The sequence below is a fragment of the Callorhinus ursinus genome, unplaced genomic scaffold, assembly GCF_003265705.2.
Source record: "Callorhinus ursinus isolate GAN/ISIS: 27379988/994484 unplaced genomic scaffold, GSC_fseal_2.0 scaffold2, whole genome shotgun sequence".
NCBI lineage: Eukaryota > Metazoa > Chordata > Mammalia > Carnivora > Otariidae > Callorhinus > Callorhinus ursinus.
The window spans coordinates 27294725-27318884 of NW_027397064.1; the positions used below are offsets into that span (position 1 = coordinate 27294725).

General features: G+C 42.0%; 1 protein-coding gene across 4 annotated transcripts in view; it reads left to right on the plus strand.

The window, feature by feature from the left end:
• The window catches only part of KLF7 (KLF transcription factor 7), a 91281-nt gene that overhangs the window by 40600 nt on the left and 26521 nt on the right, over positions 1-24160 (plus strand). For 2 of the 4 annotated variants that reach the window (XM_073879474.1, XM_025892661.2), the window contains one exon: positions 2624-3257. In XM_073879474.1, the coding sequence (XP_073735575.1) occupies positions 2624-3257 (634 nt within the window). The remainder of the gene's footprint in view (positions 1-2623; positions 3258-24160) is intronic. The other 2 variants (XM_025892665.2, XM_073879490.1) reach the window with 2 other exon arrangements.

Sequence of the window (24160 nt, forward strand, 5' to 3'; positions counted from 1 at the left end):
CCAGGCACTGTGCTTGGTAGGTGAGGGTTTTAGAAAGGAAGGGGAGCTTTAAGGGAGGTTTTAGGAGTAGGATCTCATAATTCAGAAGTTAAGTGAGTGGAACTAAGCCTGAGGGTTTCAATAACGGAGAGAAGTAAATGACAATTTCTAGCAATGAGATGGAAAAAGGAAAGGGAAAATTTTTGAGACAAGGAATTCAGAAAGGGGCAACTGAGGATAATGTAAATTTCTGACCTGAGAAGGTGGTAGTGTTGGTTTCAAACATAAAATGGTGGGAAGCTACTCAGCCAGAGCTATTATTTAATCAATACATAAAATAGAATCAAAACTGACTTTTCCAATAAGCTTCCCTTGATGAATGCTTCATATTATAGAGTGTAGACTTCATTGTCTGCTCATCCCCTAAGAACTTATCAACACACTTTATTGTATGTTATTTGGTATCACTTTGCTTTGTAAATTCATGTCATTTCTAGCTTGTAATTATTTATTCTGCACCTACATCACATGGATCTATTAATATCTTCTTCTTCCAACACACAGAAAACCTTGCACCTTGCTGTGAACACAGTAGTTGAACAAAAACATGTGATATGAATGTTGAATGAAGATTAGAATAATTCATTAGTTTATGCTATTAAAAGTCAAAAGTGAAACCAAAAGTTGATTCATAGTTAAAAATCTGGTTTTCTTATTCATAAATGTAGAGTTTTACCATAAGGCTGATTAAAAACCAGTCTTCTGGTAGCTAGACTTACTGTGGTGATCCTTTTGCCGTGTATACAAATATGGAATCATGTTGTATGCCTGAAATGAATAGAATGTTGTATGTCAATTATACCTCAATAAAAATAATAATAACAAAAAATAAACAGAAGACACAAGACAAATAAATATATAACCAGTGGGAGAATATAAACAATAATTTAAAGATTTTGAAGGTCAAAGTATATAAGGTGGTATTGAATTGGCAAAAAACTTTGCAGGTAGCATTTGAGTTATTCAGAGAGCAGGAGTGGAGTGAGACAAGCAAGGTAGGAGGAGTTGGGCCCTCGGTATCATAAGGATACAGATGGGGTTTGGCAGCCATGAAGGGCAGGCTGGCCGAGAATACCAAGGGCAGTGACCATCAGTGGATTCTGATATAGAGGTTAAGTGCTAACCCTGGTAGGCAGCTAGAACCTTGTCAAAATAGTGAGCATGGAATGGCTATCACATGCAGTCTAAGAAAAACAGGGAAAATGCTGACATATGAATATGGTAGAGAAGCACAATGTACATAAAATCTAGACAAACAGCTCTGAAACTCCATGGTTCTGTGATTCTGTATCTGGGAAAATGTAAACCCCATCGACAGTGCATCTCCTAATAGAGAAATTTATGGGAGAATAAATGGGATAAGAAAGAGAAGCAAAAACAATCTTTTGAAATGTCACCAAACTAAAATCCTTAACAGATACAACACAATGAGGTATATCATTAAAATATATTCTTAACAGAATAAAAGCCTAGGATCCAAACATTGGTTGAAATCAAAGATGCTCTACCAGGGAGGCAGTGAATTAGGAGCTAGTCTCATCTGAAATTTGCTATCAGTGTTTCTTTGTTGAAGCCCAGAAGCCAGAGCAAATGGAGCTGATGGTGCAAGTTAGCACCATGGTTTTACACAGGATTCCAGAAAAGTAGGATTCTTAAGTGAGGAGAACTTTTTGAGTATAAACTTAAATATCCACTTTTGCCATAAGAGCGTTTCCACCATGTTACAAAGAGCACCATGGATGAAGATGTGTTGCAGCTCTGAACTTTTCCATTCTTTTTCTCTAATTCTTTACCAGGTGAAAGCTTTATGTTGGAATATATTGGGTCCTATCTTTAGCAAGTCGAATAGCTGTGTTTGAACTTATTTTTTATCGCACAGAGATGCTAAACCATCGTAATCGGACTTATGCCCCTTGCACAAAATAGGTAGCAATTGTATTTTGAATAACTTGCTGTAAACAAGAGGAGTTTTGTCTTGTATATCAAAGGTTTTGTAAGAGGCATTCTTCAGAACAGTATCCATTCCTGCTGGTTAGGGAATCCAAGGCAGGGCTTGCTGTTGGCTGATTGTGGCTGAGGTTACCTCGTAGTTGGGGCGGGCATGGTTTGTTCTTCCGAGCAAGTCAGAAAATGGACTGATTTTTGCAACTTGCTCAAGTCTATTTGAAAAAGGAAGTTGGACTATGGGAAGTCTTGTTTTGGTATGAAAACTTTGTCTGATTCTATTTACTTCTTGCTTGCATGGGAACTCCTAGCAATGCTTGGAGCATCTCACCTGCTGACTTGGATTGTGGGGCAGGAGACCATTTTAATGTGGAATGTTCTCTGGGATCTTGATGGTATGAGATAGCCCTTCTGGGCCTCTAGTTCCACTTCATTAAACTTGCATGATGTGACCCTTATGAGCCTTTCAGAAGTATTCAGGGACTAAATAACAAGGTCAGACCTTTTACCAAGAGAATTTCAGATTCTAGCCACAAAACCATTCTATGTGTCTCTTCCTGCTCTGCCTGTTGACATGTGGCCTCATGGTGTTCTTTGCCTCTGATGGCTGTTTCTCTCCCTCCCTCCTTCCCCTCTGCAGACATGCCTTGAATTGGAACGCTACCTACAGACGGAGCCTAGGAGGATCTCGGAGACCTTCGGTGAGGACTTGGACTGTTTCCTCCATGCTTCTCCTCCCCCGTGCATTGAGGAGAGCTTCCGGCGCTTGGACCCGCTGCTGCTCCCTGTGGAAGCCACCATCTGCGAGAAGAGCTCGGCAGTGGACATTCTTCTCTCTCGGGACAAGTTGCTATCTGAGACCTGCCTCAGCCTCCAGCCAACCAGCTCTTCTCTAGACAGCTACACAGCCGTCAACCAGGCCCAGCTCAACGCAGTGACCTCATTAACGCCCCCATCGTCCCCTGAGCTCAGCCGCCATCTGGTCAAAACCTCACAGACTCTCTCAGCCGTGGATGGCACGGTGACGTTGAAACTGGTGGCCAAGAAGGCTGCACTCGGCTCGGTCAAGGTGGGCGGGGTGGCCACGGCAGCGGCGGCCGTGGCGGCAGCTGGGACAGTTAAGAGCGGACAGAGCGACAGTGAGCAAGGAGGGGTGGGGGCCGAGGCATGCCCCGAAAACAAGAAGAGGGTTCACCGCTGTCAGTTTAACGGGTGCCGGAAAGTTTATACAAAAAGCTCCCACCTAAAGGCCCACCAGAGGACTCACACAGGTAGTGGTACAAGTTGGCCGCACGTGGTTTCTTCTTCTTCTCCTTCCTCCCTTAGGCTCGCGGTGGGAAGGGCTCCCGTGTCCCCAGGAGTGGCATCATGCTGACTCAGAGGTGGCAGCCAGACGGGAGGGCCGGGGCGGGGCAGTAGAGTGCCGCACGTGTGACCTTGAGCTCTGCAGATGTCCCCGGCACAGGCCGTGGGCTTGTCGCTCGCTGGCTGTGCGATCCTTTCGGAGGCAAGGCCAACCACAGGCTAGAATCACACAGTTCCAAGGAGGCCTGAATGAGGCTCTGGAAGTGTGACTCACAGCCGTACACTGTACACGCGCTTGTCACCTTCCTGACACTTTTCATTGTTTTACGAGTGTAGCTCTGTGGTTTTGAGCAACCCTGGAATCTGAGGAGGCACATTGGAAAGAATTCACAGTTAAACAAGGTAGTCGGGGTGTCCCTATTCACTCTTTTCCCAGCATCCCTGATTTTTCATCAAAGTCACCAACAGCAGGAGGGTTTCAGAGTTCATTAGATGTGATCATTCTATAATTAATTGGCATCTCCTCTTTTGCATTGTTCTCTGGCGCGTGCTTTATGGAGAGATGGCAGAATTGCTTTTTAATGAGCTTGTTACTGAGAAGTTGCTAAAGTGATTACATTGCTATGTGTGTGGGAAGGGCGAGTGGTAACCGACGGGGACTGTATATTTTACTCAAGACTTCTGCGGTGATCCCCAGGAATCATATTGATCTTTGGAGCAATGGGATTATTTGGAAGAGTGGGGTTTATAGAGAAAAGAGTGAGATTGGCATTTTCCTTGAAACTGGTCTTTGTCCTGTGCTTTGAGGTACTACAAGCTTAGGGCTGGTGTTTCTTCTTGGTGTTAGCATCCTAGGAGAAATCACCGCCATTGGTGGTTTTTAAACGAGTCCTGGCTTTGTCGCCTGAATGGTTTTGCATACTACTTGCACAGTATAGCTGAATTAGGGAAAACTCTGAAAGTATAAGCAGCAGAGTAGGAGTGCAGTCCGGGAGAAATGGGTGATTGGACTTGAGCCAGGAGAAGTGGCTGGTGGGAGTTGGTTTTGGTCTTGAGGCTCATCTTCCTGGTGCTCTGTGGTGAGTTTCTGTCTGGGCTAAGCAAGGAAATGTGCAGTGCAAAACTCATCTGCTGGAAAATCAGAAAAACCTGGGTTCTGGTTCTAACTCTGCCACTGACTAGCTCTGTGACCTTGAGAGTGTCCCTTTACCTTACTGCCTCATTTTCCATATCCGTCAAACAGACTGACTTAAGGTCCCTTTCGGCTCTAATGGTCTGGGGTGTGGGAGCATGAAATACTTTGTGTGATACAGAAGCACTTTCCTAAAGTAAGATTAATAATACGTGTCTAGAAGAAGTCACCATTTTGAACGTCAGAGTCAGTCCCATGCATGGGAGGACGAGAACACACTGCTTTCATGCTACAAAGGACTTAGGCAGATACTCCAATTCTGCACTTAACTTCCTATGTAGCTCTTGCTTGGTTCATGGGAAGGTCTCCTAACATGACTTTTGAACCCTGTGGCTCAAGTGCAGAGTCCCAGTTAGGGTTTCCCAAGAGTCTGAGTGCTCCACCCCACAGACACCAAGGCTAAGACTTCCTGCTCAAGTCAGCTTTTTTTTTTCCTTTCTGATATTGTCCTGAAGGTCATTTTTTATTTATATTTCTTTCTTTCTCAAGTCAATGAGTAAAGTCATGACAAGACATTGCAGTGCTCCCAGGCTTTGATGGTGACTCACTTCCCGTTCTCCCCAGGAAACCAGAGAAAGCGGAATGGAGCAAGAATGTTGAGCTTTGTTGGGGGCGTGGAAGTCATGATTATGGACACATTTCTGAATTACTGACACGAAGACAGGCTACATCCTGTCTAGTAGGAAGACTGGACAGCTCTGGGGAAGCAAGATTCTTTTTTTTAAGGGGGAGTCCAGAGCATTTTTCTTCTTTTTCCTATCCCCTTCTCCCAACTGATGTGTCAGAAGGAGACCTCTTTAGGAGTGATGCCTTATTTGGTGCTTTGTTTTTTGGGCATGGTCTACTCAGAGTGATTATCAAGGTGGAGCTCATTATGTTCCCCAGCACCTGCAACCACTTGCCTTATGGTGGACTGATGTGGAAAGACTCCTCCCCATGGGGAATTTACTCAAGGAGGCACCCTGCAGTATTGAAAGGCAGTGTTGCAGAGTGGTTGAGAGTGGGGGCTTTGTAGTAGGTGGACTTCGGTCTGAGTTCTGGCTCTACTCCTTCTTAGATTTGTGACCTGGTTAAGTGATTTATCTTCCCTGAGTCTCAGCTTAGTCATTTGTAAAATATAGGGATAATTTTATCTATATCCTAGATTGTTTTGAAGCCTAAATGAATCAATATATGTAAAATACTTGGCAGATTGTAAGAGCTCACTGAAGATAGTAGTGGAGTTGGTTTGTAGTTATTAGAATGGATATTGATATTGATTAGTGATGACTGTGTGAAAAAACAGCTCTATGTAAGCTAGAAATAAGGCAGTTAGCCAAAGTTAAATACCCTCAAAAAGCGAGAAGCTTTTTCCTCCCTCTTTGTGGGGGTTATGATGCTCAGGGACACCAGTTGTGGAGAGTGCATCTGGACGTGCAGGCATTGGCTTATTGAAGGTGGCAGCACTGTAGAGCTTGGCTTTCCTAAGACAATACAGAAAGCAATCACCTTGCATCCTCCAGAAGCATTTTGCCTGTAAAACCTTGCTCAGAGATAAGGATGGAAGGAAGATTTGGTGCTATAAGAAAGAGAAGCAGGAGGGGAGCTAGAGGTGAGGGTGGAGGACGGGGAGAGGGAATATGAATTAATTTGGATTAAATGGATGAGAATCAGAAGTATTTATTTGGAATTGGTGTGAATGGGGCACATGGGGAACTGAAAACAAAGGTGATAATTTATGTGGTGTGGATGAACTAAGAATAATGAAAAAAGCATGAAGGATGGAATCAAATTAAGTGTAAACATATAAAGGCAATGGACTAGTAAAAGCTTGAGGGCAAAGGTATATGGCGGTGGGAATTCTGGTTGGGGGAGTGGCTAATATAAGTGAGTGGAGGGGCAGAGCTGCCCACCAAATGTTGAAATGGAGTTTAAAAAGGCTCTGGTTGGATCCAGGCAAGTTATTTTAACACTGGGCTCACTTTAATTCAGTGGAAATATTTCTTTATCTTTCAGTTGGGGGAGTGTTTGGGGCCAGGAAAAAAAAAAAAGAAGAAGAAGAAGATGAGAAAACCATCGGGTAAAAAGAGGGAAAATATTGGCATTCTTTTCTCTAGAGTCATATATATGCTCTATCTCTTCTATATGGTAATATGTTGAAAAGGAGACACAGTTGCAAAAATGAAATAAAATAAAATGTGTGGGTCTCCCTCTATGCATAAGAAAGACAATACATCCTTGGTAACATGGATTTGCTTGCACTGAAGAATTTTTAAAATGTTATTCATTTAATCTTTATATAGACAGAATTTACTGAGCTGGAAAAGATATGCTTTTTTTTTTTTTTTTTTTTTTTTTTTCCTCCTTCTGTGGCTGTTCTTTTGAGGATGCTTAATCCTTCAAACTTTTTGCCCTGGAGGATGTTAGGCAATGAGGTGATTTTTTTTTTTTTTTTTTTTTTTAAGGTAGCAGATGTTCAAGTTGGTAGCTAGGGCACAAATACTGTTTGCCCAAGGAGGTGAAGTTGGGGATGGGGGAACCGAGGGAGGGGGGAGATGAGGCAGGGACTGGGACAAAGGGAATATTGTGAAGCCACAAGATCTTAGTGAAAGGAAGCATAGAAAAATGGACATATGGTTTATTCATTGCGAAGAGCACTTAGTGCTGGCATGTGCGTAAAAATGTCCTTTAGCAGCCAAACCATTACAGACCTTTCTCTCCCACTCTGTTTTCTGGTCTTTGTGTAACATTATTTTTCTTGCCCAATAATTCAATCATTATGATCACAGGTTTATTCATCTTCTTGGAGTCAGCTAAATAATCCTTATATTTTGATACAAAGGAAATCTTCACTTTCAATTTAAAAAATCACTTTACTATGCTTGTGTTCAGCAAAAGTCAATTTATTGAAATATTAGTAGTTTCTACACAAAAAGAGAAAGAAAGAAGTGTTTTCTACATTTCTTCTTGATCACTTCTAAGGAAGAAAAAAAGCCTGTGACTGAAATGGCACTTTGTGTTTAATTGAGCCGACTTTTCTAATATGGAAATTCATATAAAAGCATGTCCACATTTATACTTTTCAGAGTGAGTCGTGTTGATAAAGTCAGGACAAAGGCCAGCAATGAAATCTTTGGTAGTTGGTCACCAAGGAGGGAGAAAAGAGGCCATGTTCTCACATGTCCTACTTGGAGGAGTCTTTCTATGGCCGGGGTTGTTTTAGCGTAGTCCATGGGTGTGGGTAAGGACATTCTGGATTTTGCATCAACGAATGTAAAGGGATGCTTTTTAGGTGGAAAGATTACACAAGTGTGCAATTTGCTTAACAGTTTATGTCTGCTGTGGGGCAGGTCTTGAGGTGGCACCATTTTTAAGTTTAACTCAGATTTAGGGAAATAGTTTGTTTTCAAATGAAAAGGTAGCTAAAAATATTATAAATAAAAAGATGAGTGTCATGTTTAAAAGGCAAGTAGAAGTGTTTATTTTATACACATAATGAAAGTTCTTTAAAGTTTGAAATATAATTTATTTATTCAACAAAGATGAAGCAGTTGCTACGTGCTAGGCATTGTTCTAAGTCTTTTACAAATATTAACCTTTTTAATCTAATGACGTAGGTAGTATTCTTATTTTATAGTTATGAAGGAATGAGGCCCAGAGAGGTCAATAACTTGCCCAATGTCACACAGCTTCTAGGTGGCTGGGCCAGGATTCAAACCAAACAGTATTGCTCAAGTCTGAGCTCTTAACTTCTATGCTAACGAACAAGGGGAGAAGAAATCAAGTAGATATTCTCTTAATAACTCATTATTAAGAGGAAATGAGAAACATAGTTTAAATACAAATGGACAATGAAAACCACTTTGAGTGTCTTCTAAATAGAATAAAGTTGGGAGGGTCCTTAAACATACTGCCTCATTAAGTGACTAACAACCAGAACAAGGAAATTACAAAGGGATGGTCTTCCGTTTCTAGGCCCATTATTGTTACGGTTATAGTTATTGTTATTATGGTCATTACTATTAAACCGTTTTTTACCTTAGGACTAAAGAGAGAGTTTCTTGTAACAGTCCCAATTCACTCATTAAAATGACAAATGCTAATACTCCATCCCTATGAAATTAGGGCAAGCATTATCACATATGGGGGAAACTGAGAACCAGCAGTGTAAAAATGCCTTCTTAAGCCCAAGTTCTATGACCTGCCGTGGCAGAATGAAAATCTGACCCAGGACTCCTGTCCCTTGGGCTTGCATCCTGTTCGATAGGTGATCATCTTATTCACTTTGTTTGTTCTGTCAGTCATTCCCCAAAGTACGTATAGATGTCAGGTGCTGTGCCACTGAGTAAGCAGTCCCTGGGAAAGGGACAGCCCTTCCAAGAAAGAGTGCAAAGGGAGACAGAGTGCTGAATGAGAGTAGGGGCGCCTATCAGAGGTCAGAAGCAGCAGCAAGGACGATTTAGAAAAAGTTGCTTTTCTCTTTTTGGACAGGGTGTTTATTCACGCTATTCATCGTTTAAAATGATGCCAATGTGATAATACACTAATTTATATAAATAGAAGACCTAATTCAAGGTCAGGCGTATCAGCAGGATAAAATTAAATACCTCAGTCTGGAACTGTAGGGGGCCCATCGACCACTTTCAACCTCCTCAGCCCCATAGATAAGAATTCTTTGAATTTATACAATAGCAACTGAAATAGGGCAATTTTAAGGCATTAAAGGGCCTTTAATATGCTGAGACACATGGCTGCTAATGAAGTTTATCCATGTGTTGAGGCAGAAACTCATTAAAGCTCTATTATGGGATGGAAGCTAGAATAAGGGTTAACTGTTCAGTTCACAAGGTGGAGAGAGTTTAATAGAAGGGTGTGATAGTTTGGATTTAGCATATTCAAGAGCTTAAGGGAAAGAGTTTGAAAAGAACGGGTGTGAATGAGATGACGGAAAACAATTGACGGGATAATTTTATGATTCAAGAAATTCTTAGAGCTTCACCACATGATAATTTAGCAATATGCTAGCTCTTAACATTTATGAAGATAAATTTCAGTAAACATATATTGGATGGAATGGTGTAAACTCAGCATATACACAGCAAGCACATTTATTTTATTATTATAATATGGTAATAAATGAAGGCTTCATGGGATGCCTATTCCAGATGTCCTTTTAATGGATAATTGGTAGTCATGAAGTAAATAAACATGTTAAAATGAGAATGGAAGGGAAAGAAAAAGAAAAAGCATGAAATTAATAAGTATTTCATCATAAACAATATTTCTCGAACCCCCATTACACTACACACTGTTCCTTTCCCCATCTCCGAGGACCTTGCTTTTTGATGCAAAAACCTGAAAATGGTTTTATAAAGTCACTATATTTGGAATCTGGTCTGAAAAGAGAAGAGAGCATGGATTGGGGTGGGAAGTAGGAATGAGGGAAGAGAAAAGAGGAATCTCATTTCAGAAAAGGCAGCGGAAGTAATAGAATTTTATAAATTCTAAGATTTAAAGGTTAGGTCAGCTTTGCTTGATGGAGAAGAGAAAAAGAAGGTCATGAGTAGTCTGTGCAAATGAACGAGTGACAATGGGAAGGCCAAGTGTGAACTTAAAATAACTGTTCTCTTTAATAAATAGATAATGTACAGAAGCTGTTTCTATTATAATAAGAATGTTAATGACCATGATGATCATGGTTATCCTGTACATATTATACTGGGGAGATTAAGTGGAGCTTTGTAAAGAGTATCTAAGTGATATTAGAAGAATTAGCTGGGGGTAGACAATACTTATGTCTTATGTCTCTTGAAGTTAAAACAATAGTGGAGTGATTCTGTTTGAATCAGACAACAAAAGAGTTTAAGAAGGTCGTATGTAATAAAAAAACAAAACAAAACAGTTTTTAAACTGGAATAATCCTTTTAAAAAGCTTAGTTAAAAATATAAGGAGAGATGAAAATATATTTGTAAAATGAGTGTCTTTCTTTGAAAAATAGCCAGTTTGAGTTTCGTAGAAATTATAGTTGAAATCTTGAAAATGGATCAAGAGAATGCAGACGTTTCATATAAAGAGGTTAGTTCCATTAAGAAAATGGAACTCTTTGGGAATCCAGCCTACTGTGGGCATATATGTAGTGGGACGCAAAGCTCTGGCAGGTGACTCAGGTATTCAATGGTGAGAGGCTGGCTCTTTCCGACCAGGCAATTTCTATTTGTCCCCACCCTGATGGAGGTGAACTGGACGGCCCTGGGCAAACCTATTTCCCAAAATCTCAGTTCCTTCTTCATGCCCCACCTAATAAGTATCTTACACCTGATGCTTGCCTGCACTGAGTCACTTCCTGCCTTTGAAGCCTTCCTTTATTACCTTTCCTTACAGTCAGAATGAAATTCCTTATTGTTATTATTTTTTTAATCTTCGATTATGGGAGGCTGTGAGTGGAATTTCAGGAATCTTCCAGCAAGTAGGGAGGGAAGGTGGGGCGGGTTGGAAGCGGGGGCAGCATTTCCCACCTTGACTTCCTCCCCTTCCTTCTTCTGTTACTGGATCTTCTACATTTTCTGAGAGTAACTTCTTTTCAACCATTTTTAAAAGTCATATATTGATATGACAGTTATTAAGCTAAATGTTAGTAGAAGGAAGATCGTTTAAAGTAATCAAGAGTTAGTGACATTTTATTGTGCTGGTTATTTGGCCAACCAGTGACAGAGTTCTTCCCCATTCCTGTGGTGTCTCCATGTTTGGTTGCCAATGTTAGAATCTGACTAGCTTATGTAATGGAGGTCAAACCACTTAAATTATTTAAGAGTGTCTGCAGTGAGAATAAGCTTTTCATGGTTTGTCCCATATTTCTGTTCACCTTTCCTTCTCCTTCACCATCTGTGCTTATTGAAGTAAGAGAGTCAGGGACTGACCCAGGACTGGACCCCAGAAGCTTTTAAGGATGGAAGACCCCATTACTAGTTCCTTACAGAGCATAGGTCCAGCTTTGTCCTGAACTAGGCCTAGTTGGCAGATCCTGCCCCCCACACCCCTGGACCCGGCTACTGCCTTTTTTTTTTTTTTTTTTAGATCCTGCATCTTTTCCTTTCTTCCCTTCAAAAGTTACCTGCATTCAGGTTAGATCCCCTTTATTTTGTTTGCAAAATAAAATGCATTTATAATTTAAAACTCATTTTATGTTGTAAACCACTCATCTGGTGTCATAAAACATAGAGTTAGGCTTCTTTTGTTATTTCTGCCTTCAGAATGCATCCTCTTTTCATAACTATAATTGACATTTAATTTATGGAATTCAGTAAAGTAAAACTGTTATGCATATTGTTTTCAGTCAAACAAGGTACAGTTTTTTAAAATCCCAACTTTGTTGTGATAGGATAGTTTCAACTGTTTCACTAGGTTCGCTAAAGTTGGTAGAAGCCATCATTCCTTTTATTTTAGGGAAGGAAGCCAGAAACCCTTCAGTTGAGAAAGTCCTCTCCCTTCATGGTAGATTATTGCTCAGTTAAGTGTGTTATGGTATATAATGTCTTCCTCTGGAGCCCTTGCTATTTTCATATCAGGGAATATTTTGTAAGAAGGACTATAAATTGTTCCACAATTGAAGGCACTTTTAAGTGAGAGAAGTTCTAGGAGTCTAATGGATGCCCTAAAAAACAAATGTAGAATTATATAATCTATGCCCTGATGAATAGAACCCATGAAAAAGCTTGACTGGTACATATTCTAGTATCCAAGAGCAGCAAGATGCAGTAGGATTATCTGAGAATAGTTGTGCGGTAGTCGTTTTTAAGAGTTTTCTGTCTTCATTTTGTGTGTTCATGTGGTTTAATGTCACCTCACTGGAATTCATTACTGGGATTATGAATTTACCATGTTTGAATCCCCTTACTGTGGGCCACATACACTCTTTACCTGTACTCAAGTTCTCTTGTAGATAGGAAATAATGATTGCTCATACTGAATTCTCAATTGGTCATGAACTTGTTGAAACTAGTATTGGTATTTTTAAAAGAACAACAAAAGATACATCTCCCTTCTCTGATATACGTAATAAGACATTTTATGTTCCTAGCATTAGGAGAGAGTGTCAGAAAATCAATATGAATAAATTCAAGTACACAGAGGATTCAGCCTCTTCGGAAATGTAGCGTATGGCAAAATGACAGTATGCATTATTAAATATTTTTTTGCTTCACCCCCATGTAAATATTAGCATATAGAAAAGGTACCATAGGCTACTTACAAATTTAGGCAGAAGGCGATTTGCTGGCTTTTTTGTTTTTTTCATTCTTTGTTGTTGTTGTTGTTTAGTGTCTCAAGGCTTACAGCTAATCTAAATTTGAAACTAAATACTGTCATTATGGAAGATTTTTTTCTGAGTTCTTCCAATTTCTCTGGGGACAAAATAATGGCCGCTCGAAGCAGTGGAGAAACAGTAATTAGGGCAAATAGTAATACTGTGCATGATTGAGGAAAATGTGAGGAAGGGAGGGAGAAAACGCAACAGACAGACTTGTACAGCCTGTTACTAGGAAACCACATCAGCATTAAATACAGTGTGCTAATTGGCTATCCTGTTTCTGCCTGGGTACCAGCCTGGGCCTGCTACACAGCTGTTTCTGCTCTTTCCGGTTGCTAGGTAACTGCATCATTTCCCCCCCCCCCTTTGTATTCTGGAGGCTAATTGGCTACTTCTGCTCCTGGTGTTGCTGCTGGGTACCAGTCTGGGCCTGCTGCTCTGCTGTTTTCCAAAGGGATTTAGAGGGGGGAGGGGAGGAAAAAGGAAAAGGAAGATATGCTGGCAATTAATGGAGCATAAGTGCAAATTCTACACAATGTCTGGCACCTGCGTCCCCTCATCCTGCTTTCTCAACTAAATCCTTTAGCTATGAAAACACATTCGAATCTTGGAGTCTTTCTTTTCTCTGCATACCTTTTGAATGTAACTTCAAAGAAATAAGACATTTGAAGATTACTTAAATGATGGATTTAGTCTTAAGAAAGAACTGGCAAATTGTTACACATTTATATTTGCTACCGGCACTAATAGTATTTGCACAAACATTAAAATTACTAACGTAATAACAAAGCAGCATCTTTAACATCTTAAAGGCAGTGCCACTTTATCTCTTAAATGGAACAGATTCTTTTGTAGCCATTCTTCTTGATATCATACAGAGTACAAAGTAAGAAATAAAATGGACTAAAAGCAATTATTGGGTTTTCCCAACTGTTTTATTTATTAAGAAGGAGTAAAAGGAGACTTCTAGATCCATGACTTTTCATTATGGATGTCATTCCTTTGATATGCACAAGAAATGTCTCAGATGCTTTTTGGTGGTACATGGCTTTACCCAGAAGTAATGCATGTTTTGCACACCTTGTTTTCTTTCCTTATAGCAAATGAACAAATGTGGTACAAAATCAATCTAAAATCAGTTCTGTGATTTTAAAAGAAGTGTAATTGCTTTCTATCTATTGTATCTCCTATTTAAGTAGAGGTTTCCATTTCTCACTGGAAATGTGGGGAGGAGAATTCTTCAGAAGTGAAGTGATGCTTCACGGAGGTTTCACTTTAAATGGTTGAAAAGGGGTATGCAAATTGAGGCCCCTTGAAGAGGCAACTTCATTGCCCTGCAGAGGAGCTATTTTATTGAGAAAACTCTGAGCACGTTGTGTGACTGTGCTCAGAAATAGTTAGCAAAGGCAATTCTTATTTGACGCTAATGGCTGGTACTGGTTCTCCATACTAATGAGATCTACCACCCCCTATCGAAAGTGAAGCTTGGAGAGTTCTATTCAGAGCAACAAACCCTGCCACTATCAGACCAGATCAGGCTTCATGGAATCATTTCTGCGTAAAGTATCCTTAAAATAGGTAGGAGACCTCAAACTAGGCTAAGATGATGGAGAGAATATTGTACTGTCCCAGAGACCTTAAACCAGCTAACCAGTAGTAGCTTTCCAAATGCAAAAGAAAACCTTATCATCAGAGGATAATGACAGAGCTGGCAAAATATTATTTCTGCTACCAGTTATTAATCACTCAGAAGTACTTCCTAAGTACTTACTTACTAAGTCCTAAGAAGGACTAGCCATTTGATTATGGGAGCCATCAGATGTCAGAACATTCCTTCATCGCTTGACAGGTTTTATATTCTGACTTTGGGAGGGGGTGGTTTTGATTTTTTGAGCCTTTAGTCTTTGTTGACGGTGGATTGTCAGAATAACTTTCCATGTGTGTGTATTATGGATTGTCCCTAGTCGACCGAAGCAGGATCTGGAGTGAAAAGTCCAGAGATGTTCAGGTGGCTTTTCCACCACTCTTCACCCATCCACTGGGTGTGGTTACATATCTGCACTCTGGTTCTGGTAAGACCTGAGAAACAGGGGTTTTTGAAGGCTAAAGTAGTCATGGATAGCCCCAGCCATGAATGAACACCAGTACCCACTTCTGAACCTCCTCTCTTCCTGCTCCTCTAGGTGGGCTATCTTTTATTCTTTGGATGAAAGCAATCGTGGGAATGCAGGCATGAGGAAAGGAGGCATTCCACCTAGCTGCTTCAACCTTTCGATTCGCCTCTGTCACATTCTTGGCTAATTCTCATCCCCACGTAATACTGCTGCCTCTTATATGAGGTAAATCCATTGACATACCTGGAAGAGAGGAATCTGATGGCTGCTGTCTGCCCAGCAGGGCTGTTGCTAACCCACATCATGCCTTTGTGTGAATCAGAAACAGGTGCCCCTTCTGTGGGGCAGGTGCACCCCTGTGCTCGAGGGGTGGAGCTGGAGTCAGCCCTCAGCCCTTCAGCTGGGCACCCAGTTGCTCATGCCCTCCCATGGCTGCCTGCTCACCGCGGGAGCTGAGCCACTCCAGCAGGCCTTCCCTGACCCTTCAAAAACTTGTGAGGCTAATGACATGCCAGCAGGGACATGAAAGTTGCGTGAATGTTTAAGGGGGGGTCCTGGGGCCTCCTCTCAATGGCTAAAGGACCATTATATGTGAGAGCAAACCTTTTAGCCCAGCCATTCTCCCCAATGTGAGATCATTAGTTGCCTAATGCAGTGATTCTCAGCTTGGGCTGATTTTGCCCCTCAGGGGATGTTTGGCAATGTCTGGAGACAGTTTTGGTTGTCCATCTTGGAGGGGGATGTTGCTGCTGGCATCTGGTAAATGGAGGTCAGGGATGCTGCTGAATATCCTCTAGTGCATAGGACAGCCCCCCCCACCCAAAGAATCATCACACCCTGAATGTCAGTGGTGCCAAGGTTGGGAAACTCTGGCTTCACACAACCTTAGCTGTCCTTTGCTGCTTCTCTTTGTGTTACTTTGCACCACATGCAAAATACTTCCTCATCCTTTTAAGAGCGCCCACCAGGTCTTGGTCCCCTTTTATGATCTTTTAAACGTTGACTAAGTATAAATATTGTATAATTTATTATTTTCGTCAGAACTTAGATGTGCTGGTCTCCCCCCCTTATGACATAAGGGAAATCTCTCCACCTCTGCTAGATGCTTAGCTTTCTAGATTCCACATTTGTGATTGGAACTCTTCACAAGCAACATACCCCTTGCCCCCCTCCCCTTTGCTGAAGGCTCCTGACCTGTAATAATTTGAGATTTTGCTGAGGCAGGGATTTGAATCACATGAGCTGCCAGGCTGGTGTGTGAGAAGGGAGGCTTTTCGCCAAGTGGGCTTAGCTGACCGGGCACTAATGATCATATTCTACCTGTCCTCTGACATACAGCAGCTTCACTGAATCACAACAGTTGTTTCCTCATTATCAAAAAGAAGGTTGACTGTTGGTGCAGAAGTAAGTGTTTTCAGTCAGAAAAGAGAACTTTTCTTAGGAAAACCGCATTGCATTCAGATGCGCTCCTGCCCCACCTTTCCTATTGTTCATGATTCCGGTTCACACCAACACCACGTGGAAAGTACTGTGAAGCAGTCTGAGTTCTCGGGGGGAAAGGTGCTATCAGAGGTAAAGAGATTTAAATGGCATTATCTAATGGACACATACTTTATGCTTACATTTTGTCAGGAGATGTGAATTATGCATTGGCCCTTTCAGCCACATTCACATGCATAGAAAATAATATTGTCAGATGTGTCATCCCCAGATACAGTGGACAATATGCTATTATAATTGTATGGCATTGTTCTTGCTGTTTGGAGATAATACTGCTGACATTATTCCTCTCATCCATGTGAATGTGGCTGTAGGGAGTACGTGACATCTGTGTCTTTCACACGGATTAGCTTATCCCTTGCCTCTTGGAGGGATTGCGCTTAGCGAGCTGGTCTCCTGGGGTCATGGTAAGTGCCATGTTTTGGATCACAGTTGTTATCGGACCTTAGTTTTAGGCCCAGTGGGCAATTAGGAATATTTAGCTTGATGACCTGAAGACATAATGGTTATGGAGACCACTCCCCAGAGCAGATGGGCTAAAGAAAGGGTAGGCTGAGGCCTTCCTACTCAGATTGGCTTTGGGAATGAGAAGGCAGTTGGGGACCCAGCCTGGGAATGGCTGCCTCCATAGTATTGCTTTGTCCAAGTAAATAGGCAATAATACCACTTGCACTCACCTTTAGAGTTTACTAAGTGCTTTCACATACCTCATGTCATTTCACCTTCACTCACCTGTGGGGTAAATATTCTCATTGCTCCCATTTTATAGATGAGGAAGTGGAGGCTCGGAGGATGATCTTTCACAGGTTTCTCTGCTGAACTGTAGAGCCTACCTTACACAGTTTTCCCTTTAGAAACCTTTTTTTTTTTTTTTTTTTTGCGAGGGTGCCTAAGTTAAAATAGGATATAAATGAATTTAGGTATATTGTTGTAGTTCAGCAAAATAAATGGCCTAATATTTGCCATTCTACTTATTTCACACATGTGCTAACACATGAGTTATTATCTTACTTGTTCAATGTGACAGCAAATTCAGAAGAGCTAAGAAAATGGAATGATATAATGCATAGGAGTATCGTATATTCCTGTATCCTGTCTGTTTTGATTGAACTTAAAAATCCTTGATCTTAGTTGTTTTTTTTTCCATTTTAAGAAAGAAAGCTGGTTTCGAAGATGCAAGGTATTGATTCTCTAAGTGATATCTCAAGACCAGTGTGTTTGCATATTGTAGAAAAATTGTGGAGAGAAGTCGTAAACAGAAACTTCTCCCTGACTCCTTAAAAGAATGCACCTTAGCAGTCCTCGTTTATTCCTAAACTGGGAAATCCAAATGGAGGTGCCTTCGGGAAGTTGGAAGAAGCTATGAATGGATGGATCTTGGTGTACAAGTTGCCCATTGCTGTCTTAGGGGAGTGTGAACAGTTTGTGCTTTTATTTTTATTTGTATGATAAATGTGGAGTTAGAGATAATCGTGTTTTATCCCTCTTTTGCCCCACTTTTTGCAGGATATTTATCAATGTATTAAATGTGTTATGGAGAAAAATACTCGCTCCATACAGGAATTATGAATCCCCTAATGGGCAAAGACCCCAAACTCAGGTTTAGATTCTGCTGCTGTGTGCAGCAGTCTGTCCTCTGTATTCACAAAAGCACGTGGTGAGGGAGAAGAGCTGGTTTCTAACATTCTGCCACAAGGATCTACAGGAACCTCCAAGCAACGGGCACTTGCATTGTCCTCCAGAGGTCTGCAGAAAGAAAAGGTTTTAACAACAAAAGACAAATCCCTGGAAGGTGGAAGGAACGGCACACATGACCCCTGTGGGCTCTACTTTTTGAGGATTGTTTGCCTATATTTATTTATTTATTTTTTGTCTAATCCTGTGTTCCTTTATATCTTTGTATTTCCAAATTTACTTTCCTCTTTTATTTATTCTACCTGCCAAAGAAATAACCTTCATAAATCATTAGAGTTGGCAGGGCCCCCATCCTGCCTTTGATATTTGCCTTTTGCTTGCGAAGTTTACTGCTGGGCATATAGAAGGCTTCCTGAACCCACCTGTGTGCTTTCCTCTCCCCACACTCAGGTCTCCCAAGTTTTTCTGTGGTCTTTTCTGTGGTCTTTGGTGTCCATCTTCTCCACAAAGAATGCTGAATAAGGAAAGGCAGGGACTGGAAAGAATCCTTTCAGTTAAGGAAACCTTTCATACTTCCTTCCCACTACTGTCAGTGCTCGAGCTGGAAGGACCATAGGCGCAAAGCTTACGGGATCAATTACCACCAGCTCACTGTTAACCATTTTTTTTTTTTTTACTCTGTTGTGGGAAGAATAAAGCAATAATTAAAATTAACTGAACAGCTTTTGCTCTATTGAGGCGTTAAATCTTTGTGTAAACACAATCACATTGTGCAAACATAGGTCTTTTCAGCTGGCTGATTTAGACAGTGAGGCCACTGAAGTTTTGAGGTCTCTGGGTCAAGGGCCCGTTTTGACACGGTTTGAAAGGTCACCTGCTCATTTGTGTCTCTGCTGCGCTGCACAGAGTGCCCTGAGCGGGTATGATCCTTTGCCCGCCGCCGCACAAAGAGGAGCCGGCTCGTATTTGGCAGATAGCGGGCTGAGCCGAGGGGGCAGGAAACCTGTGCACAAAGCAAGACTGTGGCGCACAGCGCGGGCAGGGAGTGCTTGTGAGCCCCTGGGGCCCCGGCAGTGACACAGCTCGAATGTGAAGAAAACAGCAGTTATAAAATATAAATGTGTTTGTTATTACACTGGGCCCATGCTATATAATTTTACACGCACTCATATTTGTGATTTACGGCCGCAGCTTCATACGGAAGAGAAGCGTGCTAATTTACCCAAATTGATAGGGAGGCCTCTGAAGATGATCAAATTAGAAGCAGCGGTAACTGAGAAAAAAGGGCCTCCTAAAACAACAAGAACAACAACAACAAAAAGTGGCTGCTGTGTCAGAGGCATCCTTTGTTCATTTCGTTTGATAAGAAGAGCTTCACTTTAATTATTCATGATAAGGCTTGCCCTGGAAGGAGCGTGCCTCCCACATCCCCGCTGTCTGGCGTGGTGTTCGGTTCTCCATGCAGGGGACACCGAACCAGCCTGCGCGGCTCTTCCGGAGCTTTGTCGTGCTTATGCCTCTGAGAGGTGAGCCGGCTCAAGGCTGGGAGGTCCCGACGCACCTGTTGCCCCTTTCTGGGTGGCGGGTGTCCAGGGCGCTGCAGCAAAGGAGGAGGAAGGCCACCTGGTCCCAGCCCTGGTTTGGGGCACTCCCTCTATTTTTCAGATGTTGTACCTGTGTTCTTGTCCTGCATCCTCCCAAGGTAGGTGGGGCTTTTCCCCAGGAGGGAGGAGGAGCTGTAAACCTGGAAGAGCCAAGGGTACCCAGCTAGTAAGGCACAGACCTGGCTTTTGAGTCTGGTCTGCCTCCAACGCCCGTTCCCCTGCCGGTCCCATCTCCTGGAATTTCCTACGAAAGAAGCCAGGAAGAGGCCTGGGAGCAAAGACCCCACCCTGCTTCCACTGCCGCCCATCCCAGTTGTTGTGCCTTCCGCTCATTTCCTGGTCCCAGCAGCAGTTACCCTCAGTGTTCCCGACAGCTTTCCAAAGTTTTTTTTGTCTGGGCAGAATCTTGAGTTACTTGTTCTGGGAGCTCTTCAGAAGGAAAGCACTTTGGAACAGCATGCTCTGGTTCCAGAGCCTCCTGGAGCATCCGTGATTCATGCCCCTTGCAGGGGAACTTCATGCAGACAGCCTGCTGCCATCCCAGGATAACTTGATGGGCCATTTTTACCCGATGTGTACTTACTAGGGTGTGGAAGCTGAATGACCACCCGGTCTTCGTAGCAGAACCTCGGGAGGCATCCCTGATCCGTACCCTTTCCTTTCTCCCTTATTCATCAATATCCGTATCTTGTTGGCACTACTTCCTAAGGATGGTTTCTCTTTGTCCACTTCTCTCCATCTCTGCTGCTAGGGACAATGCCATCCGTGTTTTGGCCACTATCTTCTGTCTCCCAGTCTGTGTAGCGCCTCCTCAAGTGCCCTCCCGCATCAGCTTATTTCCCTCTGCAGCCCATTCTCCATTTTGTAGCCAGAGTTTTGAGAATTCTTGTCTGATCGTGTTATGCCTCGGCTTAAAGGTTCACAATGGCCGCCATTGTTCTTAGGATAAAGTCCAAATTCTTAAATGTGGCCTATACGATCACTGTCCAGTAGAAATATATAATGCGAGCCATGTGTATACTTACATATAAATTTTCTGGCAGCCTTATTTTCATTAGTTTATTCATTAATTACTTCATTAATTAGTTGTACTAATTAATTACTTAATACTTGACTTTAACTCAGTATATCCAAACTTATCAGTTCAACATGCAGTCAATGCAAACAATTGTTAATGGCCAATTTTACATCCTTTTTATTCATACTAAGTCTTTGAAATTCAGTGTGTATTTTACATTTAAAGCACATGTCAATTCACATTGCTCACATTTCAAGTGCTCAGGAGCCACCTTCAGCTGGTGGCCACCAGATTGGACCATGAGCATCTTTTTTTCTTTTTTTGAGAAAGAGAGAGCACACAAGAGCAGGGTGGGGAGATGCAGAGGGAGAGGGAGAAAGAGAATCCCAAGCAGGCTCCACGCCCAGCACAGAGCCTGACGTGGGGCTTAGTCTCACGACCCTGAGATCATGACCTGAGCGGAAATTAAGAGTTGGACGCTTAGCTGACTGAGCCACCCAGGCACTCCTGGACCGAGCACATCTTTAAACCTTGTGGTCTTTAAGCACATCTTTAAGCCCTGCTTGATTCTCCAGCCCTATTGTGACTTCTGTCCCTTCAGGACACACACTGCAGATCCTCTGTGCCAGGCATCTGGGCTAGGTGTGGGATGGATGTGGCAGAGGGGTACAGAAACTCACCCCTCCTAAGGAGTTGGAGGAAATAGGCCAGCAGTGGGCTGTCTTCATTTTACACTTCTACTCTGCAGGGTTCTCAGGCACTCGGGGGTATGGGTTAAGAATGAAGGCTTTGTTTAGCTATTGGCCTTGGGGGGTTTCTATTTTTGGTTCATCTAGGGCTATGTCAGGCTAAACAGATGTTCTTTGAGAAAGTAAAGGGATTTAAATGGAGAAAACACAGGTAAAGTTGATATGTGGTATTCTCTTCTGAGGGAAATGGACTGCCTGTCCCACGCCGAGGTCCCGTAGCGAGCAGCTCTGTTCTGTGAGTGGCAGATGGGCCTGGGGGAGTGGGTGTGAGTTGTAGTTCACACCCCTGGCTTCCCGTCGCAATAAATTACTTCTTCACTTTCAAAAAGTTGGAACAGCTACTGTAGGGGTGCATCTAAATATTTCTGTCATTCTTTCCAGTTGAAAGATTGGCTTTATCAGAAAATATTTCCAAAGGGAATGTAAACATTTATTCTATTTTAATTGCTGGCATTTCAATAAGAGTCAGAGTAAGGTCGGGGTTAAGCCTGTGGACGGAAGGTAAAGCTGCCTGAGTTTAAATCTTGACTGTGTACCACTTATGAGCTGGAGAACTTGGTGAGTGGCTTTACTTCTCTGACCCTCCGTTTTCTTATCTGTAAAATGGGGAAGATACTAGCATGTGTCTCACAGGGCTGTTGAGAGGATTAAAGGAAAGAATGTTCGTGAAGCCTTTAGTTTCCTGGCACATAAGGAGAGCTCACTGAATATTGCCCCAGGATTTGTAAACCACTACCATTAATTGAGGATGGCTGGATGGGGCCCCAGTCTTTGGCTCAGGATGGTCATTCAAGGTGCTTTCTCTGAAAAGATAACGTTTATTGTCCAAGTTGTGTATAACGTTTTGTGTCTTTCTCTCACACTTTTGTATTCTATGTGTATCTCTGTGAGGAAGAAAAATATGGACATCTCATCATGGTTTGATTCTGCCATCTCTGTCTCCAGTAGGAAAAGCCAAGCATATTTCAGTGCATGATATATGAGGCATGGCGAGATATACCATATTTTATTGGTACACAGACTTTGGGCTTCCTTTCTAAATGTAGTGTTGGGTTTGTGCTGTTTGGTCTAAACTCTTTGGCTTTCTAATCAGTGACATGTTGCCGGTTGAGGCACTGGGGCTTGGAGTATTGAGTTAAATGAAAGGAGGTCTGCTCCTAAGACCATAACACTGATCTCTAACCATTTTAGCTAAAAACAATGGCTGCAGGCCCTTTATTCACGAGGAAAGTATATCCAGGGACTAGGGTTTGATATGAGCCACCTTGCGTAAAGGAGGATTTTTGTTTGGAATATTTTAATAACCATCTTGCCTGTAAGTGCTTTATACTATACAAAGCCCTTACACAGATAATCCTCTCTCTTCAGACTTCAAAATAGTCCTGAAAGGCCAACATCAAAGAAGGGGTTAGCCCCACTTTGCAGAGGAGGAAAGTGAGACTCAAAGAGTATGTAACTTTCCTAAGATCACATAGTAAGTAGGAAGAACTGGGACTAGAACCCAGCTGTCCCGATTGCGTGTGTGTGCGTGTGTGTGTGCGTGCGCGTTCCACTAAACTGTACTTGCACACACGAGACACCATTTACAGGAGCTCCGGTAACCTTTCTGAGTGAAAAAAGTGTGACTGAGTTGTGAAATAATGGTCATACTGTAAGTTTGGGCCATTTAGGCACGTGTTGTTTTCATTCATCAGTTTCTGTTACCCTTTGAATTACTAAGAACATAGGTGAAACTATTTGTAACAGAGACTCAAGCTAGCAGAGGCTCTAAAAAGATACAAGATTTTTTTTTTTCTATTTCACGTAAAAGTCCAGAATCTCAGACAGCTATGCTCTGAGAAGTTGTTGGAAGCTCAGACTCCGTCTGTCCTGTTTGCCCCGTCCTTAGGGTTTCTGTCCTTTAGGAATTGCCTGTGTGTATGGGGTTTGAGATGGCTGCCGCCACGCCTGCTTTCCAGGAACCTACTTTTCGTGCAGCTATTTTAAAAGTGGGAAGGGGAGAGGATGTCCCAACCTTTTAAAGTACAGCTTGAAATTGCACTTGTCACTTCCACTCACATCTCATCAGCCAGAACTTAGTCATATGTCAACATGCTGCGGCAAAGGAGCTGGGAAATAGTCTTAATTTTGGGTGGCAATGAGCCCAACTAAAATTTGGGGGTTCTCTTACAGAAAAAGGGAGAATGGATATAGAAAGTCGACTGGCAGTTGCACTGTGCTCTTCTCTTAAGAATAGTTTCTTTTTAGCCTGTAATGCAGACATTTGAACATGAAACACCTGAGTTCTAAAATTCTAAATGTATAACATGGTAAGGGGAAAATTTTAGTATATACGAGTTTGTGGCACGTTGCAAAATCAAAATAACTGCACGAAAACTAGGTTCCTCTGGCATGCCAGAAGTTCTGAATGGAAACTTAATTTACATTTTGCATTTTATGAGAACAGTGCATTCCTGGAATAATATGAAGTGAATGGGAAATTAATAACTTGAGAGAGCAAGCTTATAGGATCAAAAGAACCGTATCTTAATATTTCTTGCACGTTTCCCCCCTCAAAGTAAAAAGTCACATTGCGTTGACACTTTTGTCCCAGGATGAAAATTAAGTAGAAAAATAAAGAGAAAGTATTTTGTAGCTGTGGGTTTAGAACAGACAAAATTAAGGCTGTTTAAGGTTAGAGGTATACAGGCTGACAGATTGTGTGGGGGTGTTTCTATATATGTGGGTGTCAGTATGTTTGTGCTGAATTGTTTGCAGATTTGGTGGGGGGATGTC